The sequence below is a fragment of the Plasmodium malariae genome (assembly GCF_900090045.1).
Source record: "Plasmodium malariae genome assembly, chromosome: 5".
Classification (NCBI taxonomy): Eukaryota; Apicomplexa; class Aconoidasida; order Haemosporida; family Plasmodiidae; genus Plasmodium; species Plasmodium malariae.
Window position 1 is genome coordinate 378,990 of NC_041779.1, and position 22,448 is coordinate 401,437.

Below are 22,448 nucleotides of genomic sequence, written 5' to 3' on the forward strand. Positions count from 1 at the left end.
CATTTTTTTACTAATAAAAAAAACATACATATAAAAACCTTGAAAATAATGAAAAAACAATTATTAAATTATATTAATGATTTATTTTTTTTAGTTATGAAACAGTACATAAAATTTAACTAATCTTTTAAATACATGTACAAATAATAATAAATTAGAATATAATTACTATTTAATAATAATATTTTTTTAATTATTTAGTAAAATATATACCCCTATACCCATTAGAATTATTTGTGAAATAGGATTTTTTTTAATAATATACTTTAATTTAATACGACCAAAATTAAAATACCTCTTATTTATTACTTATGACTCGTTGATACTTAATAGTAATTAATTGGAAATAGTTCGTAATTCACGATATAAGAAAATTGCTCCGCATAACAAATTAGGATATTTCCCCAATAGGTATCATATGTTATATGTATAATAATATGTTATATGTATAATATATATACATTTGTATGTATATGTAATATATATATAGTAATTTTGAATTAATACTTTTAAAGTTTATTACGAAATAATAAAAAACACATCATGTTTAAATTTTCATAGGATAAAGTCATTTGTAAATAAATATTTTTTAATTATTTATTTTTTATTCCTTTATAAATATGTTAATGATAAATGATGAAAAAAAACATGTTTAATATTTACTTAAAGGCAGCAATTTTTTTTTTTTTTTTAACAGTTTTTTCAAAATTATATTATACTGTTTTACATAAATAACACTATATGAAATTTTATTATATGTAGTGTAAAATAAAAAAAATAGAGTCTGTATATATATTTTATTTGTTTACACCTTATAATATTCAATAAGAACACATTAAAAAAATAAAAAAAATATATAATAAAATTTTTTGAATTTAATTTAATTTTTTTATTTAATCCATATTTTTTTCTTTTACTTCATCCTTGTATATATATATTTTGATCACCCCTCTTGTATATTATCAAAAATACTTTTTTATAATATATATCAAGCATTTTTTTTTTTTTTATATATAACTCTTTTATGTATTTTTAAAAGAAATATAGTAAAGTATAAACTATATTAACACACATTTGTGTATTTTTTTTTATTGTAATTTTCGTCTACTGTATCGCCACGTATATAGACATAATTTACATGTACTGCTTATTTAAAATCGCATAGGATTAATTTTATGTAGATTAAAAAAGTGTTTGTGTTCATTTATTGAACCAATCTAGATATAAAAAAGTATAATAATTGCTCTTTTTATAAACTTTAGTTGAATTTACACTTTTTCTTTTTCATAATAACTAATAATTTCTCAACACAGCAAATTGCATATATATAACTTTATATATAAGGGGAGAATATATACATATATCGCACTTAAAATAAGTATTTTGCATTTTTTTTATTATTCTATCTGAAAAATTGAAATTGTTTAAAATATATCAGCCTTTATATACATCTATGTTAGCATATATATGTATGTTACATTCCCTTAATTCATGTTTTTCTTTAAATATTATTATTATTAAAATTGCAAATACTTTGTAAAACATTTTCCATTTTTTTTACATGTTTAAATATTTTTATTTCTAAATAAACAGATATTAAAGGAAAAAGTTCATCCACTTCTTTTTTTTTTTCCACATTTAATTCACGTATTTCAAGAACAAAACCGATGTACAATCATATGTATGAAAATTAAATCCCATATAAAAGAGATTAGTATTTGAACTGTGTTTCCAAATAAATTTAATCTATATCCTTCTAGAATAATTTTTACCTTTTTGTAGGATACAAAAATTAATATTAAAAATGTTACTAGTGGCACAAGTATATAGGATATTTTTTCATTCACTACTTGTAAATAAAGATATTTTTGTTTTTTCCCTTTTATGTAATATATATTTTTTATAATTACAGCGCATATTACATGGAATGATATAATGTTTTCGTATTTTTCTTATGATAATTACATCGATGCAAATATATGAACCTATAATAGTACATGATAAAAATTAAAAAAAAATAATAATAAAGGATTAGTATATTTATTTAAAAAGTGCAAATATAATGAACACTTGAAAGAATTATTCATAGGAAATATACATTTTATTTAACAGTGCGTATAATTCTTTTAATTCAAAATGTTTTAACGACTACATAAGAATTTATGTTATTCTGAAATGTGTAAAATATACATATATATACGGAAATAAAAATAGTGCCTTATGGTACAAACGGATAAACCGACTATGCTCTATTTTAAAATATTTTTCGTTCTTTCATAATTTGTGTTGTTATTATAATTAACTCTTTTTATGTACCTTATGTTCCCCACCCCCATATAAAACGTTATCTAGAATGCCCCCATTTTTTGAAATGTTTATAACAATTTTTACAATCAAATGTTATTATTTCAGTGGCTCAATTATTAATACTAACGTTAGTATACTTATCATTATATTCAAATATACATGCTTACACCTAGTCATATATAATATCATAAATTTTAGTAATGGCTATTATTTGTACGAAATTTTAAAAAAATAGTAGAAATATAATAATTTTTCTTTTAAATCAATTACACATATTTATTATTTAATAGTTATCTCCTATCATGTAATATTAACCTTTGAAAAAGGAACATAAATGTGAAATTAATGCATATATATTGTATATCCTCAGTTACATTAACATGAGTTGACATTTTGGCGTATATTTTTAAAAAATACAATATACATTCAAAAAAAAAAAATTTTAATTACCTTCTGCTATTACATTTTTTTTATTTTATTTTTTCCACCCCTTTAATTTGCACATTTAAGTACCTAAAGCTAGTGTGGCCATGCACTGAACCAACATAAAATATTTTGAATAAAACGAAATAAGTGCTACTTGAAATGAATAAGTATAAATATAATACAATTTTAACGAACAAAAAAGTATGTTGAATCTTAATAAGTCTCATGTGAAATGTAAAATATTGCCTAAACTATAATTTATTTGTTATAATTTTTTTTACTGTTCTCTAAATTATTAAGGCAAAAATATAAAAAAAAGGTAACATACAATACATTTGGAAAAGGGGGGATTTATTGTTCAAAACATTATTACACACTGTTATGCAAAATAGTGCAATAACTTGTGATACATTTTCCTTCATTCCTTCATTCACAATTCATATATATATATATATATATATATATAGAAATACATATTTATATCACATTTTAATAGCTTATACAAAACACGCAAAAAAAAGGAAAATGATGAATATGCGAAAAATTGTTTAACTTTCTGAAAATTGTGTAAAAAAACATAAAAACTTATTTGAACTCGAATTTGCTTAATATGTCTTATTAATACCTCTTTTAAGTGAAAAATATAAAATGTAATGTGCAATAAATATATATTATTTAATTTTCACCAGTATATTTCAAATAAGTTCAAAAAAAAAAATATTCTTCAATAAATTATTAACTACATAAAAATGAGATTTTATGCTATATAATATTATTTATATTGAAAAATATTTTTGAGGCATAATTTTTTTGTTCCTTGTTTATTCATCAAATTCTTTTAAACGTGATAAATTTCATGAATTTTTACAATTATTTGTAATGGGTAAAATATAATATTACAAAAAATAAATTTATATATAAAATAATGTAAAATATACTACATAAAATTTATTTTCGTACGTATAAAAAATTAATAAATGTCATAATAATTACAATTTTTGTTTTTTGTTTTTTGTTCGGATTGTTCCCTTATACAATATAATTTTTTAATGAAATTTTTTTTAATTTTCAATCATTTTTAAAGGTGCAAAGTTCAATTAAACGCTTAGTTTTTATTATATAAGTAACTTATAAATTTATATGCTTTTTTACTACTGTTATTTTTAAAGGTGTAATAAGTTAAATTAAACGCTGAATTTTTATTATGTAGAGTAAATATAAATTTATCTGCTTTTTACTATTATTTAATCTTAATTATTATTGCTTTCTCAATTTTATATATATAAATGTATTATTTCATTGTAAAAATTATTTCACACGAAGCCGTTCTTTAATTCTTTAAAAAGACCTTTTTGTCTTCTTATATACAATATAAATAAATTTAATGAAATAAAATATCTTGTTCTAAATATATTATTTTAATAACATCTGATAAAAAGAAACTAAAAAAACAAATATAAATTTAAATATGTAAAATATTTTTATTTTTTACAAGTACACAATATGATGAAGATAATGGCTTTTTATTATTTTTTTTTTTTCCAGCTACATCAAAAAAATTGACCACATTTATTTAGTACCTCAAATTTTGGTTAATGCTTTTTGCCAAAGTTTTACTGTTGTACCATTTTTTTTGTTATCATTTAATATAATATTTTATTTAAAAAATATTATATAAATAAGGAAATGCGCAACTTATCTATTACAGATTAACATTAACATTTATATTATTTATTTTTGTTTTATTACATTTACTTTGTTTTTTTTGTGTCACTTGTTTTTTTTGTATCTTTTGATTTTTTTGTGTCACTTGTTTTTTTTGTGTCACTTGTTTTTTTTGTGTCACTTGTTTTTTTGTGTCACTTGTTTTTTTTGTGTCACTTGTTTTTTTTGTGTCACTTGTTTTTTTTGTGTCACTTGTTTTTTTTGTGTCACTTGTTTTTTTTGTGTCACTTGTTTTTTTTGTCACTTGTTTTTTTTGTGTCACTTGTTTTTTTTGTGTCACTTGTTTTTTTTGTGTCACTTGTTTTTTTAGTATCTTTTGATTTTTTTGTTCTTTTTTCTTTTGCTGTTTATTTTTTTTTTTATGCTTGCAATATAAGATGTTTAGATAAATGGATGTTTTATATTTATACATCTGGAAGTTGCATGCATATAAAGAATTTTTTACATATGGCGTGAATACAATACTGCAGTAAAAATATGATTTTACATGTAATAAATATTTCAAGTTCATATGATATAATTCTATTAAAGTGAAATAAAACCACATTAATTTTAAAGTATACGTTACGTAATTTAATTAATATACTATATATTTAAGGTTCAGAACCCTTAATAAGATACCCTTAAAATTAAAAAATTAAAAATATCTATTAATTTGAACCATAAGTATGAAAAAATAATTATATTATGAATTCATTTTTATTTTAAAATATTTAACGATAAAACTTTTTAACTGTACATTTATTGTCTTATTTTAATTACACAATTATAGTACTTTAATTTTTTTTTTTTGTCTTTTTTAAGGAAAAAATATATGCGCATAATATATATATTTGTATGTTCCACATGTGCCTTCAGTGATATAATATAAAAGATGTATCATAAATATTTTATATTTAACCAGAAAAAAACCACAGTTTTTAAATATTTAAAAAATAATTAAAATTATTCTAATCTAATTTTTATTATTTTTTCTGTACAATATTTTTTTAATGTCGTACATACCATTATAACAATAAAAGAACCAATATTTATTTAGTCCTTATAATATTTTTATCTAAAACTAGAAAATCCATTTTTATAATTCATATATATATATATATATAATTATTTATAAACACGAAAAAAAACGTACATGTGAGTACAAGTCAATATTGCCTTTAAAATGAAGTTATTAAAAATATATTATATTTTTTTTAATTTAGTATTATTTCTAAATATAGTTCAGTTAAGTTTATCATGTGAAACTCAATCTTCGCTAGAAAATCCAACATTTAACACAAATGTAGATTACGGACCTAGTATAGATCATATGTTTGGTAAATCCTTCAAAGAACTTGTGACATCACTTGAAGAAGATTTATTATATGAAAATTATTCATTACTATCAGAATTTAGTGGATCTCTCGAGAATTTTGAATATGTTCCAGAAGATGAAGGTTTTAACGAAATATATGAAGCAGTTAAAAATTCCTCAAAAAAAAAATCCAAAAAAAAAAATACGAAATCCAAAAATTACAAATCTCAAAAGTCAAAAAGCTCTTTGCCTCAAAACAATGAATACGATAGTTACGATTCATATGAAGAACTGGATGAAGATAATATAAATTTAAAAAGTTATGATAAAGAAGAACATAATGATTCTGAGGACTCATCAAGTGAATACAACGAATTAGAAGAATCGGACGATGAAAAAATAGTCTTTGGTAAGCTACAATTCTTCAATGTAAATAATCAGAAATCCGACTACACTAAAAATATACCTTCCCATGAAACAAATGCATCACATAATAAAAATGATACCAAAAAATCTGACGACGAAAACGATGGCATGGTTAATGCATTTAACGAAAGGTCTCGTATTAGAAAAAGAAAAAATAAAAATCCTTTTGAAAATTTTGTAATAAATTATACTTATGATGATTTTCTTGTAAAACATAATCTGAGCGATAATATTTCAGGACATAATAAAATGCCTGGAGAACGTTTTGCCCTTGACGAATTCTATAATAGAATAGTTAAGTATAGAAATATTGAAAATTATATATTAAAATTATTATTTGATAATTTTAAAAACCAAAATGATCTTGGTAGAAAATATATATTAAACAACTTTCAGGAGGTAGCATCTTTCGTTAAATTACTATTACGTAAGAATTTTGTACAACTAAATAGTTCTGAAGAAGAAATGTTATTCGAGAATGCTAAAAAATTATTACAAAAAACATACAAAAAATTAAATTAAAATATAGTCCTCGTACGTTATTATATTACAAATATGGTGTTTCTCTTTATTCCTAGTATATATTATTCTCTTCATATAATTGTTATATCAATATATATTACCCATATTTTAATATAATTACAATAAATATATATAATTTCCCATTATATTTTTAAACGCAAAATAAATATGTTTTTTGTCGTAACATGAAATATATCATAAATATACACTTTAATAATTCATTATACAGAACATTTATATTAATAACACATAATATATACAGTACAAATGTTTACTTAAACATATAAGTGAATAATATATCCGTTTATCCATTAATATTCTTATTTATATATTTTTGTTATCTTGTTCGTTCTCCTTAATGAACAAATTTTTAAAAAATTAAAATTTTAATTTTTTCATATTAAATAAAACAAAGATCTTATATAAATATGAAGTACTTATAAATAATTTATTAAATTTCAAAAAATAGTTTTTTGTTTTTCGTTCATTGTTGAATATAATATTATTCAATTTTTTTATTAATTTTACTCACATTTTATATTTGGTATAAAATTTTGCATGCTCCAATGAGAATTAATATATATTATGTAATGTGTTATATTATGTAATGTGTACATATAAATTTAATTTTTTTTTTTTTTAATTTATTTATAAGCTTTTATAACTTACCAACATTTTAAAGTAATATTTAAAAAAATAAAATTTCATACACAAGAGAAATAACGTAAAAAATAAGAAAGAAAAATAATAAAATTATTACCTCCTATTTAAATTAACTTCCAACTTTATGCTATTCAACTATATAATAATTATATCAAATAATATACATATGTTTTATTGGTGGTTGTAATTAAAAAAAATATTTTAAAAAATTAAGTACATATACATGGTGACTACTAAACTTATATACAATAAAGATTATGTATACATTTTATTATTTTGAAACAGAAATCGCATAAATAATACTTAAAATTTTTATAAGCTTTTCATTTTTTGAAAACAAAACACATATAAATACAATACGTATAATTTTTATAAGGTTTTAATTTTTTGAAACAGAAATCGCATAAATAATACTTAAAATTTTTATAAGCTTTTTATTTTTTGAAACAAAAATATAAATACAATACGTATAATTTTTATAAGCTTTTTATTTTTTGAAAACAAAACACATATAAATACAATACGTATAATTTTTATAAGCTTTTTATTTTTTGAAAACAAAACACATATAAATACAATACGTATATATAATTTTTATAAGCTTTTTTTTTGAAAACAAAACACATATAAATACAATACGTATAATTTTTATAAGCTTTTTATTTTTTGAAAACAAAACACATATAAATACAATACGTATAATTTTTATATGCAGGTTACTTTTTTGAAAAATTATTTCATTGATATAAAAATGTAATATTTAAAAAATTTATAGCAAGAATAATAACATATATTGTAAAATTAGTAAGGTTAAATAAACTTAACACCCACCATTCATGTATTACAGCAAGAATAATAACATATATTGTAAAATTAGTAAGGTTAATAAACTTAACACCCACCATTCGTGTATATTACATTACTTTTATTATTAATTAGTACATTTCTTATAATTTTTAAGTCATATTTTATAACTTATACAGTGAATAACAAAAAGTTAACTTATAAGCTTTAAAATTAACCATATAACTGTGATCAAATAATAAAGTTTAAAAATCAAAATTCCTTTTTTATCATTTTATCTTTTATATTAAGTCATAAAACACCATTACATCCATGCAAACACAAAATTAATATGTGAATATACATAAATATAGATACGGAAAAAATATACAAACACTACACATAGAAAAACAAACACGTAAAATATTTAAAACATGAACTCAACATATATAAGCAATAATATATATATGTGCATTTAAAAAATGACCATTGTTCCAATATTTTAAATAAATTTTATGTAAAATTTTTATATGGTTAAAACTGTAGAAAAATAACAAAATAATATGATCTTTTACAATGACCTTATATTTATTATTAATATGTTTTCATTATTACTGAAATTTATTGTTAATTTAAAGAAGCACAATTACCACAGGGGATAAGCCTCAACAGATCATAAAACTAAGTTTATTTTCATGTTTACAGCACCCCGAGGCAAAAAAGTCGTCTACAGTTTGTGAATTTCTTTTTTGTTGTTAAATTAAATATACATAATTTTATTCCTATAAGCCGAAACCGAAAGGAATGAAATTAAGTAATAGGATTATTTATATATCATAAAAAGCGTTACATATATTATATCTCTTTTACATTTGCAGTAAAATTATAACAAAAAAGAGCGTGATAATAGTATTGTTTAATCAGCATGGTTTCTGGCTTAAGAGGCGTTCAGCCATTATCCAACAGACTTAGCTTCGCAACACTGGTTTGTCAACCAATTGCTGTACCAATTGTCTGAACCAACTAATCCTCTCGTACCAAGTTGGATTACTGTCACAATACAATATATAATTAAAAATATACAAAAAATTATAATATTCATCAGTAGGGTAAAACTAACCTATCTCACGAAGGTCTAAACCCAGCTTACGTTCCCTATTAGCGGGTGAACAATCCGACACTTTGAGACTTCTGCGTCCCAATGATAGGAAAAGCTGATATCGAAGAATCAAAAAGCTACGTCGCTAGGAGCGCTCGGCAGCCACAAGCTAGTTATCCCTGTAGAAACTTTTTTCAGATACCTCTATATATATGCACATTAAGAAATAAATTCTGTTATTTTGCAAATATAAAGGATTGATAGGCCACGGCTTTCACGTTTTCTACTTTTTCTAAAAATAGAAATTAAACAAGCTTTTCCCTTTTGGTCTACAAGAGATTTCTGTTCTCTTTGAGCTTGCCTTTGGACATCTGCGTTTAAGTTTAACAACAGATGTACCGCCCTAGTCAAATTCCCCTCCTGGCTATGTTTCCATAAGATATGGGAGTGAAGCATGAACAAATAAGTAGTTACTTATTAATTCATATAATATATATACACCACCTTTCTTAAAGTGTGAAGTGTAATTATATTTCCTTATCAACAGATAAGTAAAACAACTTTAAAAGTAGTGGTAATTTCACTGTCGTAAAAACTTTTTTTAGTCCATACTCCCACTTATACTACACCTTTTAAGTCGTTTTACAAAGCCAGACTAGAGTATAAAGCTTAACAAGGTCTTCTTTCCCCGCTGATTTTGCCAAGCCCGTTCCCTTGGCTGTGGTTTCGCTAGATAGCAAGTAGGGTCAGTGAGAATCTTATTAATCTATTCATGCTCGTCACTAATTAGATGACGAGGCATTTGGATAACCCAAGAGAGTCATACGTATATTCCCCCGCCATTTATCTGGGCCTAAATGAATTTCACCAAAATGATATTCAAAGCATTGGGCAGAAATCACATTGTGATTATTACCATTTTTGGCATTTTTCACAATGCTATGGTTTTTAATAAAATAATTGGATTCTCTTTGTCCGTTTCAGTTCTTGATGTTAACATTTTGAATATTATTCTATCATACTGTCAGATACAATAAAACAATATCGAATAGAGGGGAAAGGTCAAAGAAATAGAAGAAGAACAGAAATATTAATGATAACACCCCTCATTGAATAAATAACGAATAATATCTTCAATATGTCTGTTCTCAACCATTCCCTTTTTCTTTTTCCTCTACTCAAATGTCCTCAGAGCCAATCCTTTTTCCGAAGTTACGGATCTATTTTGCCGACTTCCCTTACCTACTTTTTTCTACTTAACCAGAGGCTGTTAACCTTAGAGACCTGATGCGGTTGTTGGTACGCTCATACAAATACTTTGAGTATACAAACAAAGATATGAAAACTAAAAAATACCACGAAAGTACATTCTAACTTCCCCCCTTTATTTGCTGTTCCCTCCTTTTTTCATGGATAGTTCTTACCAACTTCGGATAATTCATAAAAACGAATTACTATTGCTACAAAACAAGTAAAGTAGAAACAAAATAATATATATATTCATAGAATATAACATACTATTTCCTAACTACCTCTCTTGAATTGCTTCAGCGAACCTCTTCTCCAAGTAAATTGATTCCAAGGTTTACTATAAAGGTAAAGTGCAAAGAAAACGCACCCCGAGAGTAAGACCTATGTAAAGGAGTTCATTTATATATATGTTACCATCTTTATTGCACTCAAAATATTATCGGCACAGGAATATCAACCGGTTTCCCTTTTGAGACGGAGATGTATATTTCTTACAAAATACACTCCCCCATATAAACACTTTTCAGCTATCCCTTAGGAGCGGCTAACTCTTGTACAATCACAGTTGACAAGAAACCCTTCTCCACTTCAGTCTTCAAAGTTCTCATTTGAATAGTTGCTACTTCCACCAAGATCTGCACTAGGGATATGTTCCATGAAAACTCACGTATTTCACTTCTATACAAAACCCCACGATTTTCTACTCATAAAAGGATTATAAAAAAAAAAAATAAAGAAAACTTTATTTTCCTTTTACTTTAAAAAATTCCTTTTATGGCCTGGTATCGGTAATCCGCTTTAGCGCCATCCATTTTCAGGGCTAGTTCATTCGGTAGGTGAGTTGTTACACACTCCTTAGCGGATTTCGACTTCCATGACCACCGTCCTACTGTCATTATGAACCAACACCTTTTATGGGATCTCATGAGCGAATATTTAGGCACCTTATCCAAGCGTTAGGAGCATCCCTCATCGCCAGTTCTGCTTACCAAAAATGGCCCACTTGGAGTTATTTTATTTAAAATAAAAAAATAGTGAACAAAATACAAAAAAGTTATTTTATTCCTTTTTACCTATTGGGAGTTTGAGAATAGGTCAAGGAAAACAATTTCCCTGATTCCTTTAATCATTATCTCTACCTGGTAAAATTATATAAGTCAACTCCAGCGATCCTGAGAGATATTTCGAAAATAACCAGCTAATAGGCTTTTCGATTAGTCTTTCACCCCTAAACGTGATTGAAATGAACGATTTGCACGTCAGTATCAATTCGATCCTCCATCAGACTTTCGTCTGACTTCAATCTCACCACGCTTAGTTCAAAGCCTCTCGGGTCCTACCAAATATGCTCTTACTCAATAAAGCTTAATTTGCTTACCGGTAATTGTATGCATTCAATGAAAATTACTTTTCATTCAATTCTACAATAAATATATATTACATTTATTACGCATAAAATTATATATTATAAAAATAACATATTTTTTGATTAATATCTTTATCACTTATACTTGCACATTTGCTAGACTCCTTGGTCCGTGTTTCAAGACGAGTGGGTTAAAAAAGTACTGTTTAGAAACAACTTAAAAAATAAGAATAAAAATTCTTACAATATTCAATTTCCTCAGCAATATAAATAATTATTAATATTAAAAAATATTTATAAAACCATATTTTTTAACCATTAGTGGAAAAAAAAGAAAGATAAAAAATAAATTTATATTCATTTTTCATCAAATAGTTTTATCTTAATTATCCAATATCACTGATGCTTCTTTTAATAAAGAAGAAAAATAACCCAAAAAAGAACTATTTTTCCTCCTTAATTTTTTTCTTTTTTAATCCGTTCCATCTTAACGATTTCAGGTACTATTTAATTGCTCATTCCTGAGTACTATTTCATCTTTCCCTCACGGTACTTGTTTGCTATCGGTCTCCTACACATATTTAGCTTTATGTGAAATGTATCACACACATTTGTGCTCCAATCTCAAAGAACACGACTCTACAAGAAATAATCTATTGAAAAAATAATAAATATAAACTATGGGCCTTTCACCCTCTTTGGAGGAGCATTCCTGCTCACTTCGTGTATATTTATTAAAAATAACAATTGAGTACTTCAAAAACATGACAATTCCCATAAAAGGCTTATAACCTTATAAAGGATTTTCCTATTTGAGCTTATCCTTATTCACTCGCCGTTACTAAAGGAATCATTGTTATTTTCTTTTCTTCCGCTTACTTATATGCTTTAAATTCGGCGGATTTGCCCTCCTATTTTATCAGTATTTATTTTAGTTTCTTTTTATTTCTTATACTCTTTTTATTGATATATAAAAATTATTGAAAAATACCACATAGCTTGTGATAACATGTTACCGCAAATACACGCTACCACATAACTATCCATTGTGCGGATAATATAGAATAATTATTTAGAAAAAACGTAAGGTATTATTAGTGCACATTAAAAACGTGCAAAAGTTTTATATAATCCATATAATTATCTACACCTCACACACTATGTAGTATATTTTAATAAAGTACCTAACATTACTATATATTTTATAAAAATATATAAAACATTTGAGTACTAATATCAAAAAGCTTCGTAATACATGCAGCATCACATTACATATAAAAATAAAGCAATTGCGCTATGGATTTTTATACTACATGGCAGCAAAGAAACCGAAGAACATAATCAAATGCGTTAGTATCATCACACTATAAAAGTGTAAAGAACAAGCACCTTGATCTTTTCGTACACATATAATAAAATACATATGTATATATCCATGCATTGTTTTTCCGACATTGATTCCGAAGCATAAAGACTTAAAATAAGATTTCTATTATACTCTGCAGCAAGGAACATTTTTCGCTTCTGTAGAAACTCGGCTTAGTAGTTAACCAATAAAAACAAGTAAAATCCAAAGTTTAAAAACATACCTCCTGATTTTCCTCTTGAAAGTCAAAAATGTTTTTATTATTTATAACTATTATAAAAAGAAAAAATATAATAAAATAAATAATATTATTTTCATTATCAAAAATGGCTCTTATGTACAAAAATATAAAAAAAAATAAAGCATAAATATATATTTTCTTCCTTCTCCTTCATATAATAAAAAGGATAAAAAAAAAAACACACCCTTATGCATAAATTTTTATATATTTTTGTACATGCGAGAAACATTTTTTTGTTCACTTTTGATACATTTCAAGGCGCAGTATATAAAACCTTATTCCTATGGTAACTCCAAACTCTTTCTATGAGCTCTCAGACAAGTACATGGCATCCTTCTTTTATACTAAAGCGTAAATTTGTCTACTGGTGGTTTTTAACAATATAAAAATTGCGTAAAAAATAAATCTAATAAAAATAGGAGTATACTACATTCAAATATTTCATGAATTAGTTTTGTTTACATTCAGCGTTCCGATGATTCACAGTTATTGCATTTTTCATTGCATATCACATTTTGCTGTGGCCTTCATCGCTGTAGGAACCAAGACATCCATCGTTAAGACTGTACAAAAATATAGTATATTTTATTTGTATGCCATAAATAATATAGGTGTTTATATATAAATATATATTTATTAATAATAATTATAATGATTTATTAAATATAACATACATAAAAGTATATATGAATATAAAAATAAATTAATATTATTGATTGAATGTTGTATTTGCATTAGTTTTAAATGAAGTTTAATATAATAAACTTTTGATTTTTATAAAGAAAAAGCTATAATAAATACAAATTTAACAACAATAACACTGAAAAAAAAAATCAAATGAAAAATGTTGATATTTTTAAAATTGTAAGTAGTTATAGCGAAACCATCCTTATCATTAGTATTATTTTAATGATACTGAATACGATGATGATTTTTAATTTTCAATTTTATTTCTATAAATTATTTTGTTTATATATACGAAATTCGTTATTTACAGTATATAATATTTAAAATTTATTAAAAAATTACTATAATAATTTATTTCAAATTTAAAAACTTTCTCATGTTAAAAAAAAAAAAACTGTGTGTTATAACAGTTGGCTATTTAAATGTTTGATATACTCTGTAATATATATAATTTCAAAATTTGTATATATGTTAAAAAAAGTTTTATTGCAATTCTTTTTATATTTATAATGTTATAGTTATATGTTGTTGCTTTATCATTATTTTTTTATATTATTTTTATTCTTATTTTGAGAATTATGATGATATAATAATAACATGCATAGTAAAAAATTTCATAATAACTTTTGTTGAATGGTAAAAATTGTAAGTATACACCTGCAAAATCATTCTTTTTAATATTTTTATATAACCTTTACTACATAAATATTTATACGAGTAGTGTTTGTAAAAAAATTCGTTATCCATAATAATTATTATTCAAATATAATAATATTAAAAAAGTTCAGAATATTAAAATATATACTCTATTAAAATATTAAAATAAAAAAATATATATAATATATTTAAATTACAAAATTTAAATATATTAAAAACTAAATATAACCAAATTATTAATGTTACATTTTATGCTCAAAAAAAAAAATAATTACTTAGAAGAGCCACCTATTTTTGGTGTATTCGAATATATTAATAATTATAATAATACAAAAATAACATATATATATATATATATATATATATAATTACTCTGAAAACTTATTCATCCTTGTGAAGAAAAAGTATTATATTTTTATGTGGTCTATGTATGCCATAAATTAATAATTTAAAATGTTTATATAAAAACTTATTCATCCTTGTGAGGAAAAAGTATTATATTTTTATGTGGTCTATGTATGCCATAAATTAATAATTTAAAATGTTTATATAAAAACTTATTCATCCTTGTGAAGAAAAAGTATTATATTTTTATGTGGTCTATGTATGCCATAAATTAATAATTTAAAATGTATATATAAAAACTTATTCATCCTTGTGAAGAAAAAGTATTATATTTTTATGTGGTCTATGTATGCCATAAATTAATAATTTAAAATTTTTATATAAAAACTTATTCATCCTTATGAAGAAAAAGTATTATATTTTTGTACGTGGTCTATATACTGTAAAAAAATTAATAATAAAAATCCTTATATAAAACTTTCGTCCTTACTAAGCAAAATTACTATTATTCATATGTTATAAGTTTTCTTTCCTAATTTCCAAAATTTTATTATTTTCCAAAAGGTAAATGACTTAAATCCTATATACTAAATATACTAAATAATTAAATATACTAAATATATTAAATAATTAAAACAATAAATACGTATAATAAAGAAAATTCATTTTTCTTTTTCAATTTTGAACAAAAAAATTAAACAAAAAAATTAAAATTTTGAATAAAAAATTGCAATTTTTTTTACTAAAAATAAATCAATTCTGATTAATGCGAAACCTCTTGAGTGCTTACGCACAATGGGATCGTTTTTCCCCAACGTTATATGTTTATTTATATATTGTTTTTTTTTTCCCTCAATCGTACAAAATAGGCAAAACTTTTGCTTCGGAAATCCTCCATATTAAAACCATACTAAAAAATTAAAGCAGTGGGTGGTACGTATAATAAAGAAAACTCATTTTTCTTTTTCAATTTTAAACCAAAAAATTAAACAAAAAAATTAAAATTTTGAATAAAAAACTGCAAGTTTTTTTACTAAAAATAAATCAATTCTGAGTAATGCGAGACTTTCTTAAGTGCTGGCGCACAATGGGATCGTTTTTCCCCAACGTTATATGTTTATTTATATATTGTTTTTTTTTCCCTCAATCGTACAAAATAGGCAAAACTTTTGCTTCGGAAATTCTCCATACTAAAACCATACTAAAAAATTAAAGCAGTGGGTGGTAAGTATAATAAAGAAAACTCATTTTTCTTTTTCAATTTTGAACCAGTAAATTGAACAAAAAAATTAAACAAAAAAATTAAAATTTTGAATAAAAAATTGCAAATTTTTTTACTAAAAATAAATCAATTCTGAGTAATGCGAAACCTCTTGAGTGCTTACGCACAATGGGATCGTTTTTCCCCAACGTTATATGTTTATTTCTATATTGTTTTTTTTTTTCCTCAATTGCAGAAACAAGGAAAAACTTTTGCTTTAACAAAATACATAATAAGAAGGATAAATCATTAAAACGCCTGCAAACATGAAAGAAAAGAAAATAAATAACATATTATAAAGTAACTCACTAAAACAGCTTGACCAAGACATCCTTGCTCCTAGGTGAAAGTACAAATTCATGTGAAATAGCTATATATACCACCAATATATGATATATATAACACTAACATTAATAAAAAAAAAAAAAAAAAAAAAAAAAAAAAGCTTGTTTAATATGGAATTAAAGGAATATCTTAAATAAATACTAAAGTTGAATTAAACAAAATAATATTATATATAAAAAACAAAAAAAAAATAGTATAACAAGGAATTAAAGGAATATCTTAAATAAATACTAAAGTTGAATTAAGCAAAATAATATTATATATAAAAAAAAAAAAAAAATAGTATAACAAGGAATTAAAGGAATATCTTAAATAAATACTAAAGTTGAATTAAGCAAAATAATATTATATATAAAAAACAAAAAAAAAATAGTATAACAAGGAATTAAAGGAATATCTTATATAAATACTAAAGTTGAATTAAGCAAAATAATATTATATATAAAAAACAAAAAAAAAATAGTATAACAAGGAATTAAAGGAATATCTTAAATAAATACTAAAGCTGAATTAAGCAAAATAATATTATATAAAAAAAAAAAAAAAAAAGCTAATATATTAAGAAAATAAAGGAATACTTTAAAAGGTATAAAGTTAAAAATAAATTATGAAGGAAAAATCTTAATGCTCAAAAATTTAAAACATTTATAAATAAAATAAAATAAAAAAAATCAATAAGAAAAATTATACTATGTGAAAATAAATGTAAATGCATAAGAAAAAAAAATATAAATATAAATATAAATAAAATTATATAAAAGAATTCAAATGTCAACAGTGTAACGAAATAATAGGACTACTATATCATATCAGCTTTCCTACTCCAATAATTCCCCTGCATTTAATTCATACATAAATATCATATTATATATATCTTGTTAATGGGGGGTGTATCTGAATATATGTAACCAGCATTTTACCATTTTTAAGAAAATGTACATGTAAGAGGCATAATTAATATTTTACTTCACAGGAGTTACAAGTTCGGCAAATTGCTGTTTTATATTTTACATTTCTTCTTTTATTGATCTTCCACTATTTTCATGTCATATTGTATGAAAAAATCCCATAAAGCTTTTGATTTTCTTTTTTGTTACATATTGTTTAAAAGTGTGAACTTTAATTTTTTTTTTTTTTATATACCACATTATATTGTATGATAGGCATAATTTTTATTCCCCTTATATGGCTGTAAAATCCTATTAAAAAAGTGTTGCATTAAAATATTTTGTTAACGCGCCTTCTTTTTAATTTTACATATTATCAGAACTCGAATTCGTTTTAACAAATTTTATTTAATTTTTTTTTATATCATCCCCAAATATAATTGGAAGAGTATTTACACTTATTACATATAAGGAATATATGACCCATTCTTACCAGAATATATATAAAGTCCATTTTGGTAATTGTAACTATCCTACAGGATAATTTAAACTTCAAATACAACATAATATATTTTTTACTCTTTAATACCATTAAATATACCTTGTTTTCAAGAGATGCTATAACTTTTTATGCACTCTCTATATTGTACACCAAAGCTTACATAAATTTTAACTAGGCATGTATCATCTCAAGTCCCTTTAGATAAATATATTGGAATAATATACTTGTGAGAACATGTTTCCCTGAACATATTTTCAATGCATAAGATTATTTATTCTCTCAATGTAAGTAGAGAATTCATAAAATGTTATAATAAAAATTTTTGAATATTAACAAGTATACATTTTCCCTAAAATATAATATCATTCTTATCGAATAAGATTCTTTACTACAAACATTCTTATTTTAATAACTATTTTTATTGAATTTGCTCTTTTTGGTTATACATTCCTCAAAAAATCTTAGGCTAGATGTCCCAGAGGAAAATTCGTTTCACACAACAATTCGAACCATAGAACTATACATAGGTGTACTAACCAAAAATATTTCATATACTCATATTAATAGAATGTGCAAATAAAAAGTTATAAAAGTTGTTTCTCTTATCATTAGTAGTATTTTTTTATGAAATTTATAAAAAAAAAAAAAAAAAAAGGAAAATTTTGGATGTTAAAAAAAGTGTTAATACAGTTTTATAATCCTATTAACTTTATTTTTTGTACTATTTGTAAATTATATGCATTCATTTTCGTTCTAAAAAAGATTTCTCCACCCATGCAAAGAGGAAGACTATAATATTTTTAAAATTTAGTCTATTATCAAAGTTGTCCATTAATATGTATCTATCTATCTATACATATAGATAGATATAGATATAAGTGTATGTATATATATGTACGCGTGCTTATGTTTAGGTAGGTATCAATATGTCGAAATTCTTTTTATTCTAATTTTCTTTTTTATGTTTATTATTTTATGTGCCTTACATGAAAAGAATTAATGTTTTATATTAATAAATATTTATAACTGTCTTTTTTTTTTTTTTAATATTTTATTTGTTTTTTTAAAATAAAACTCTATCAAGGTGTCCGCAAAACATAATATTTATGTATGTGTAACTACGAAGTTATGTATTATATACGAATAGAAAAATAAAAGTTCAAAATTGTATATATATATATATATATATATATATACATAACAAACTAAATTAAATTTCTCAAAAATATTAGTTAAACTTTACAGAATTATGTACAATTCATAAAAACAAATATACCATATAATTTACTAAAACATGTAATCATAAAAATATAAAATATTACTCATTAAAATCTAAATAATATTAAATAAATGTTATATGCATGTACTTTATGATCTTTCCTAAATGGTCACACCCTTCTTTTATCACATTTTTTAATACTTCATTATATATATATATATATATATATATATATATATATATATATATATATGTACGTACATAAGTATATATTATTGTATTTTAGTATTTTCATAGTTATAACAAGCCTTTCTGATATTAAGTTCAATATAAGGAATCATACGAATTAAATCCTGCTTCTGTGAAAATGTTAGATCCAGGTTATCACTTTTTAAATTCTTTAGAAGGTATTTCTTTATGTCTTTTTCACTTGGAAATGATTTATCAATATCTTTACCACCATAGTAATTCTTATGCGTAAACAGAATGCCATACTCTATAGCTTCTAGTACAAGGTTATGAACGTCATCCACTAAATCAGGATTATCCCATCTATCTTTACTACTTTGTCTACGATAAAAAATTCCTCCAACTACGGCTGACATTATGGTTATTAATACTCCTGCAGCTGCGGCTAACATTATCTTTTTTTTTTTATCATCATAATTCCTTAATTTGTTATTTAATGAATTGAATGCACTCTTAACTTTCTTCTGCATTACATTCTCTGTGCACATACAAGGCACTATCAAACTGACTAGAAATAAAATATTAACAAAATAGAAAATTGCTGAAACTCTCATTTTAAAGAAGGATGTCGCGATAAAAATCAATAAGATGTGTTTACAAATTAGTGAAATATTTATACAATATTTGCATATACATTTTTATATATGTATATACATACATATGTAACAGTGTTTATATGTACATATATATATATATATAACAGTGTTATTTATATGAAAATCATAAATGAATTAAATCTTCTAATATTAAAAAGTTCTTTTAATTTGTGACGTTATGTATTTATTCATTTATTTATTTATTTATTCATTTATTCATTTATTCATTTATTTATTCATTTATTTTTGTTTTTATCTTTTTTTTGTTTTAAAGTTACATCTGATTTATTCCTTTTATGTATGATTTCATCTGTTTATCACCTTATAGTGTCTTTTACATGCATGTGGACTTCTTGTAATGTAAGTGCATGTATTATGGAAAAGTCCATTATTATTGTTCTTTTTCCTTTTTCTTTTTTTCTCTTTTAGTGTTTTTCACTTTGGGTTATATAATAAATGAATTTCATTAAGGATTGAATTAATGTGTTTCATTTTATGTTAAGCTTATAATAAATAAAATGTCATGTACTTTTTTCCGATTGCACTTTTTTTTTTTTTCTATCTTAACTTCATTTAAAGAAAACATTATAACAAAAACAAAACAAAACAATTTCTTTTCAAATTAGTTTTTTTTAAAAAAAAAAAAAAAAAAATTAAAATTGGTTAATCACTGTTAACATAATTTTTAATATATTCCTCTCTTATAAAATGTATGTATATATATAAAAAATATGTATTATTACTTATTTTTGAGGATGCAATACAACAAAACAACAGTACGAAACAAGAAACAGCTTAAATTATATCTTTAACGAATATTTTAATATTTGATAAATAGTATTTGTGCTTAATTTTATATACTCCTTTCAATTTTACAAAATAAATTACTATTAATTTGGTCTTTTTAAAAATGACGTATATATTTTTTGTGATGCCCTTATTCCACTTAATTAATTTAAAATAATGTACAAAATAAAAATAAAACAAATGAGTTATCAATGCGTCTATGTTATATATGCTGTAACCATTTTATTATATAAAGAAATTTAACAAAAGAAAAAGATGATAACATATTTATACAAATAAATTAAAAGTATTATTGAAATATGCTATTAAATAGGTAGTTATCTTATGTTTTGAGGAACGGCCACCTCAATATGTTATTATACAAAAGTACATTATGTACTTATATGCATAGCATACATATAATAATATACATACGTAGCCCATCTTAAATTGCTTGAAATATATGTATTAAATTTATTTAAATTCATTTATACCATAATTAGCAAAAAAATATACAAAATTAATTGCGAATGTTATTAATTTATTTTAAATAAATTTTTTAATTTCAAAAACTTTCATCGAAAAATTTATTCAATATTGTAAATATTTTGTAATTTTTAATAAAATATATAATGCTTGACCTTTTAACTGTTTTACAATAAAGTCAGTTCGATATATGAATTTTAATTAATTTGAAAATATAGCCCTTGCTTATTTTATGTCACTGGTAAATACGTTAAATAAGACATATAAATGGTAAGAATAAAAAAAAAAGTATATTACTATTAAATTTATATATATATATATATATATATATATATATATATATATATATATATATATGTATAGATATATTAATACATACATATGTACACACATGAACGAATATACACCTTAATTATAGAAAAATTTCACAATTTTAAAGCATAAATTGTTGCAGTTATATTAATAAAGACGAACAGTTAATATATGAAAAGGCGTACAACCAGAATATTGTATTTACAAATGTGGATACTATTTATATTTATATTTATATTAATTTTTTACCCTTGCCAAAAAATATACATATTTCTTTTTCCTTTTATTAAATTTTATTCATATCTTAAATAAAAATAACCAACATATATTTCAAATAAAAAATATTTTGCTTAACTAGAGAAACTTTTGAGTAACAATTTACATTTCTTTTCAAAACTGTCCATAAAGCAATAAATGTATCTGTACTACTCTTACTACCATTTTAATTTTTTAAATTAAATAATAGGAAAAAATGTAAGAAACAGACGAATATAATATATACCCCTTTTTTTTTTTTTTTTTTTAAATAAATTAAAAAGTTTTTCACGTTAACATAAATAAGAATAAAATTACACTATATATTTACAATCATAAATATAAATAAATAATAACTGAAGACATGCTGTTTATAATATGTGTGTTTA

The 22,448-nt window shown here is 22.8% G+C and overlaps 2 protein-coding genes and 2 non-coding genes across 4 annotated transcripts; 1 reads left to right on the forward strand and 3 right to left on the reverse strand.

Moving 5' to 3' along the window:
- Nucleotides 1-5,623: 5,623 nt before the first annotated feature.
- Nucleotides 5,624-6,703, forward strand: SIAP2 (sporozoite invasion-associated protein 2, putative; the record flags this gene model as incomplete). Its single annotated transcript, XM_029003357.1, has 1 exon — nucleotides 5,624-6,703. One exon carries the CDS (start codon nucleotides 5,624-5,626, stop codon nucleotides 6,701-6,703), a length of 1,080 nt encoding a protein of 359 aa, XP_028860310.1.
- A 2,090-nt stretch (nucleotides 6,704-8,793) lies between these two features.
- Nucleotides 8,794-12,779, reverse strand: PmUG01_05016200. The gene has a single exon (XR_003751931.1). It is a non-coding gene; the product is annotated as an rRNA (ribosomal RNA).
- A 1,099-nt stretch (nucleotides 12,780-13,878) lies between these two features.
- PmUG01_05016300 lies at nucleotides 13,879-14,038 on the reverse strand. The gene has a single exon (XR_003751932.1). It is a non-coding gene; the product is annotated as an rRNA (ribosomal RNA).
- Nucleotides 14,039-19,647: 5,609 nt separating this feature from the next.
- On the reverse strand, nucleotides 19,648-20,178 carry PMUG01_05016400 (early transcribed membrane protein; the record flags this gene model as incomplete). Its single annotated transcript, XM_029003358.1, has 1 exon — nucleotides 19,648-20,178. One exon carries the CDS (start codon nucleotides 20,176-20,178, stop codon nucleotides 19,648-19,650), a length of 531 nt encoding a protein of 176 aa, XP_028860311.1.
- Between the last annotated feature and the right edge of the window lie 2,270 nt (nucleotides 20,179-22,448).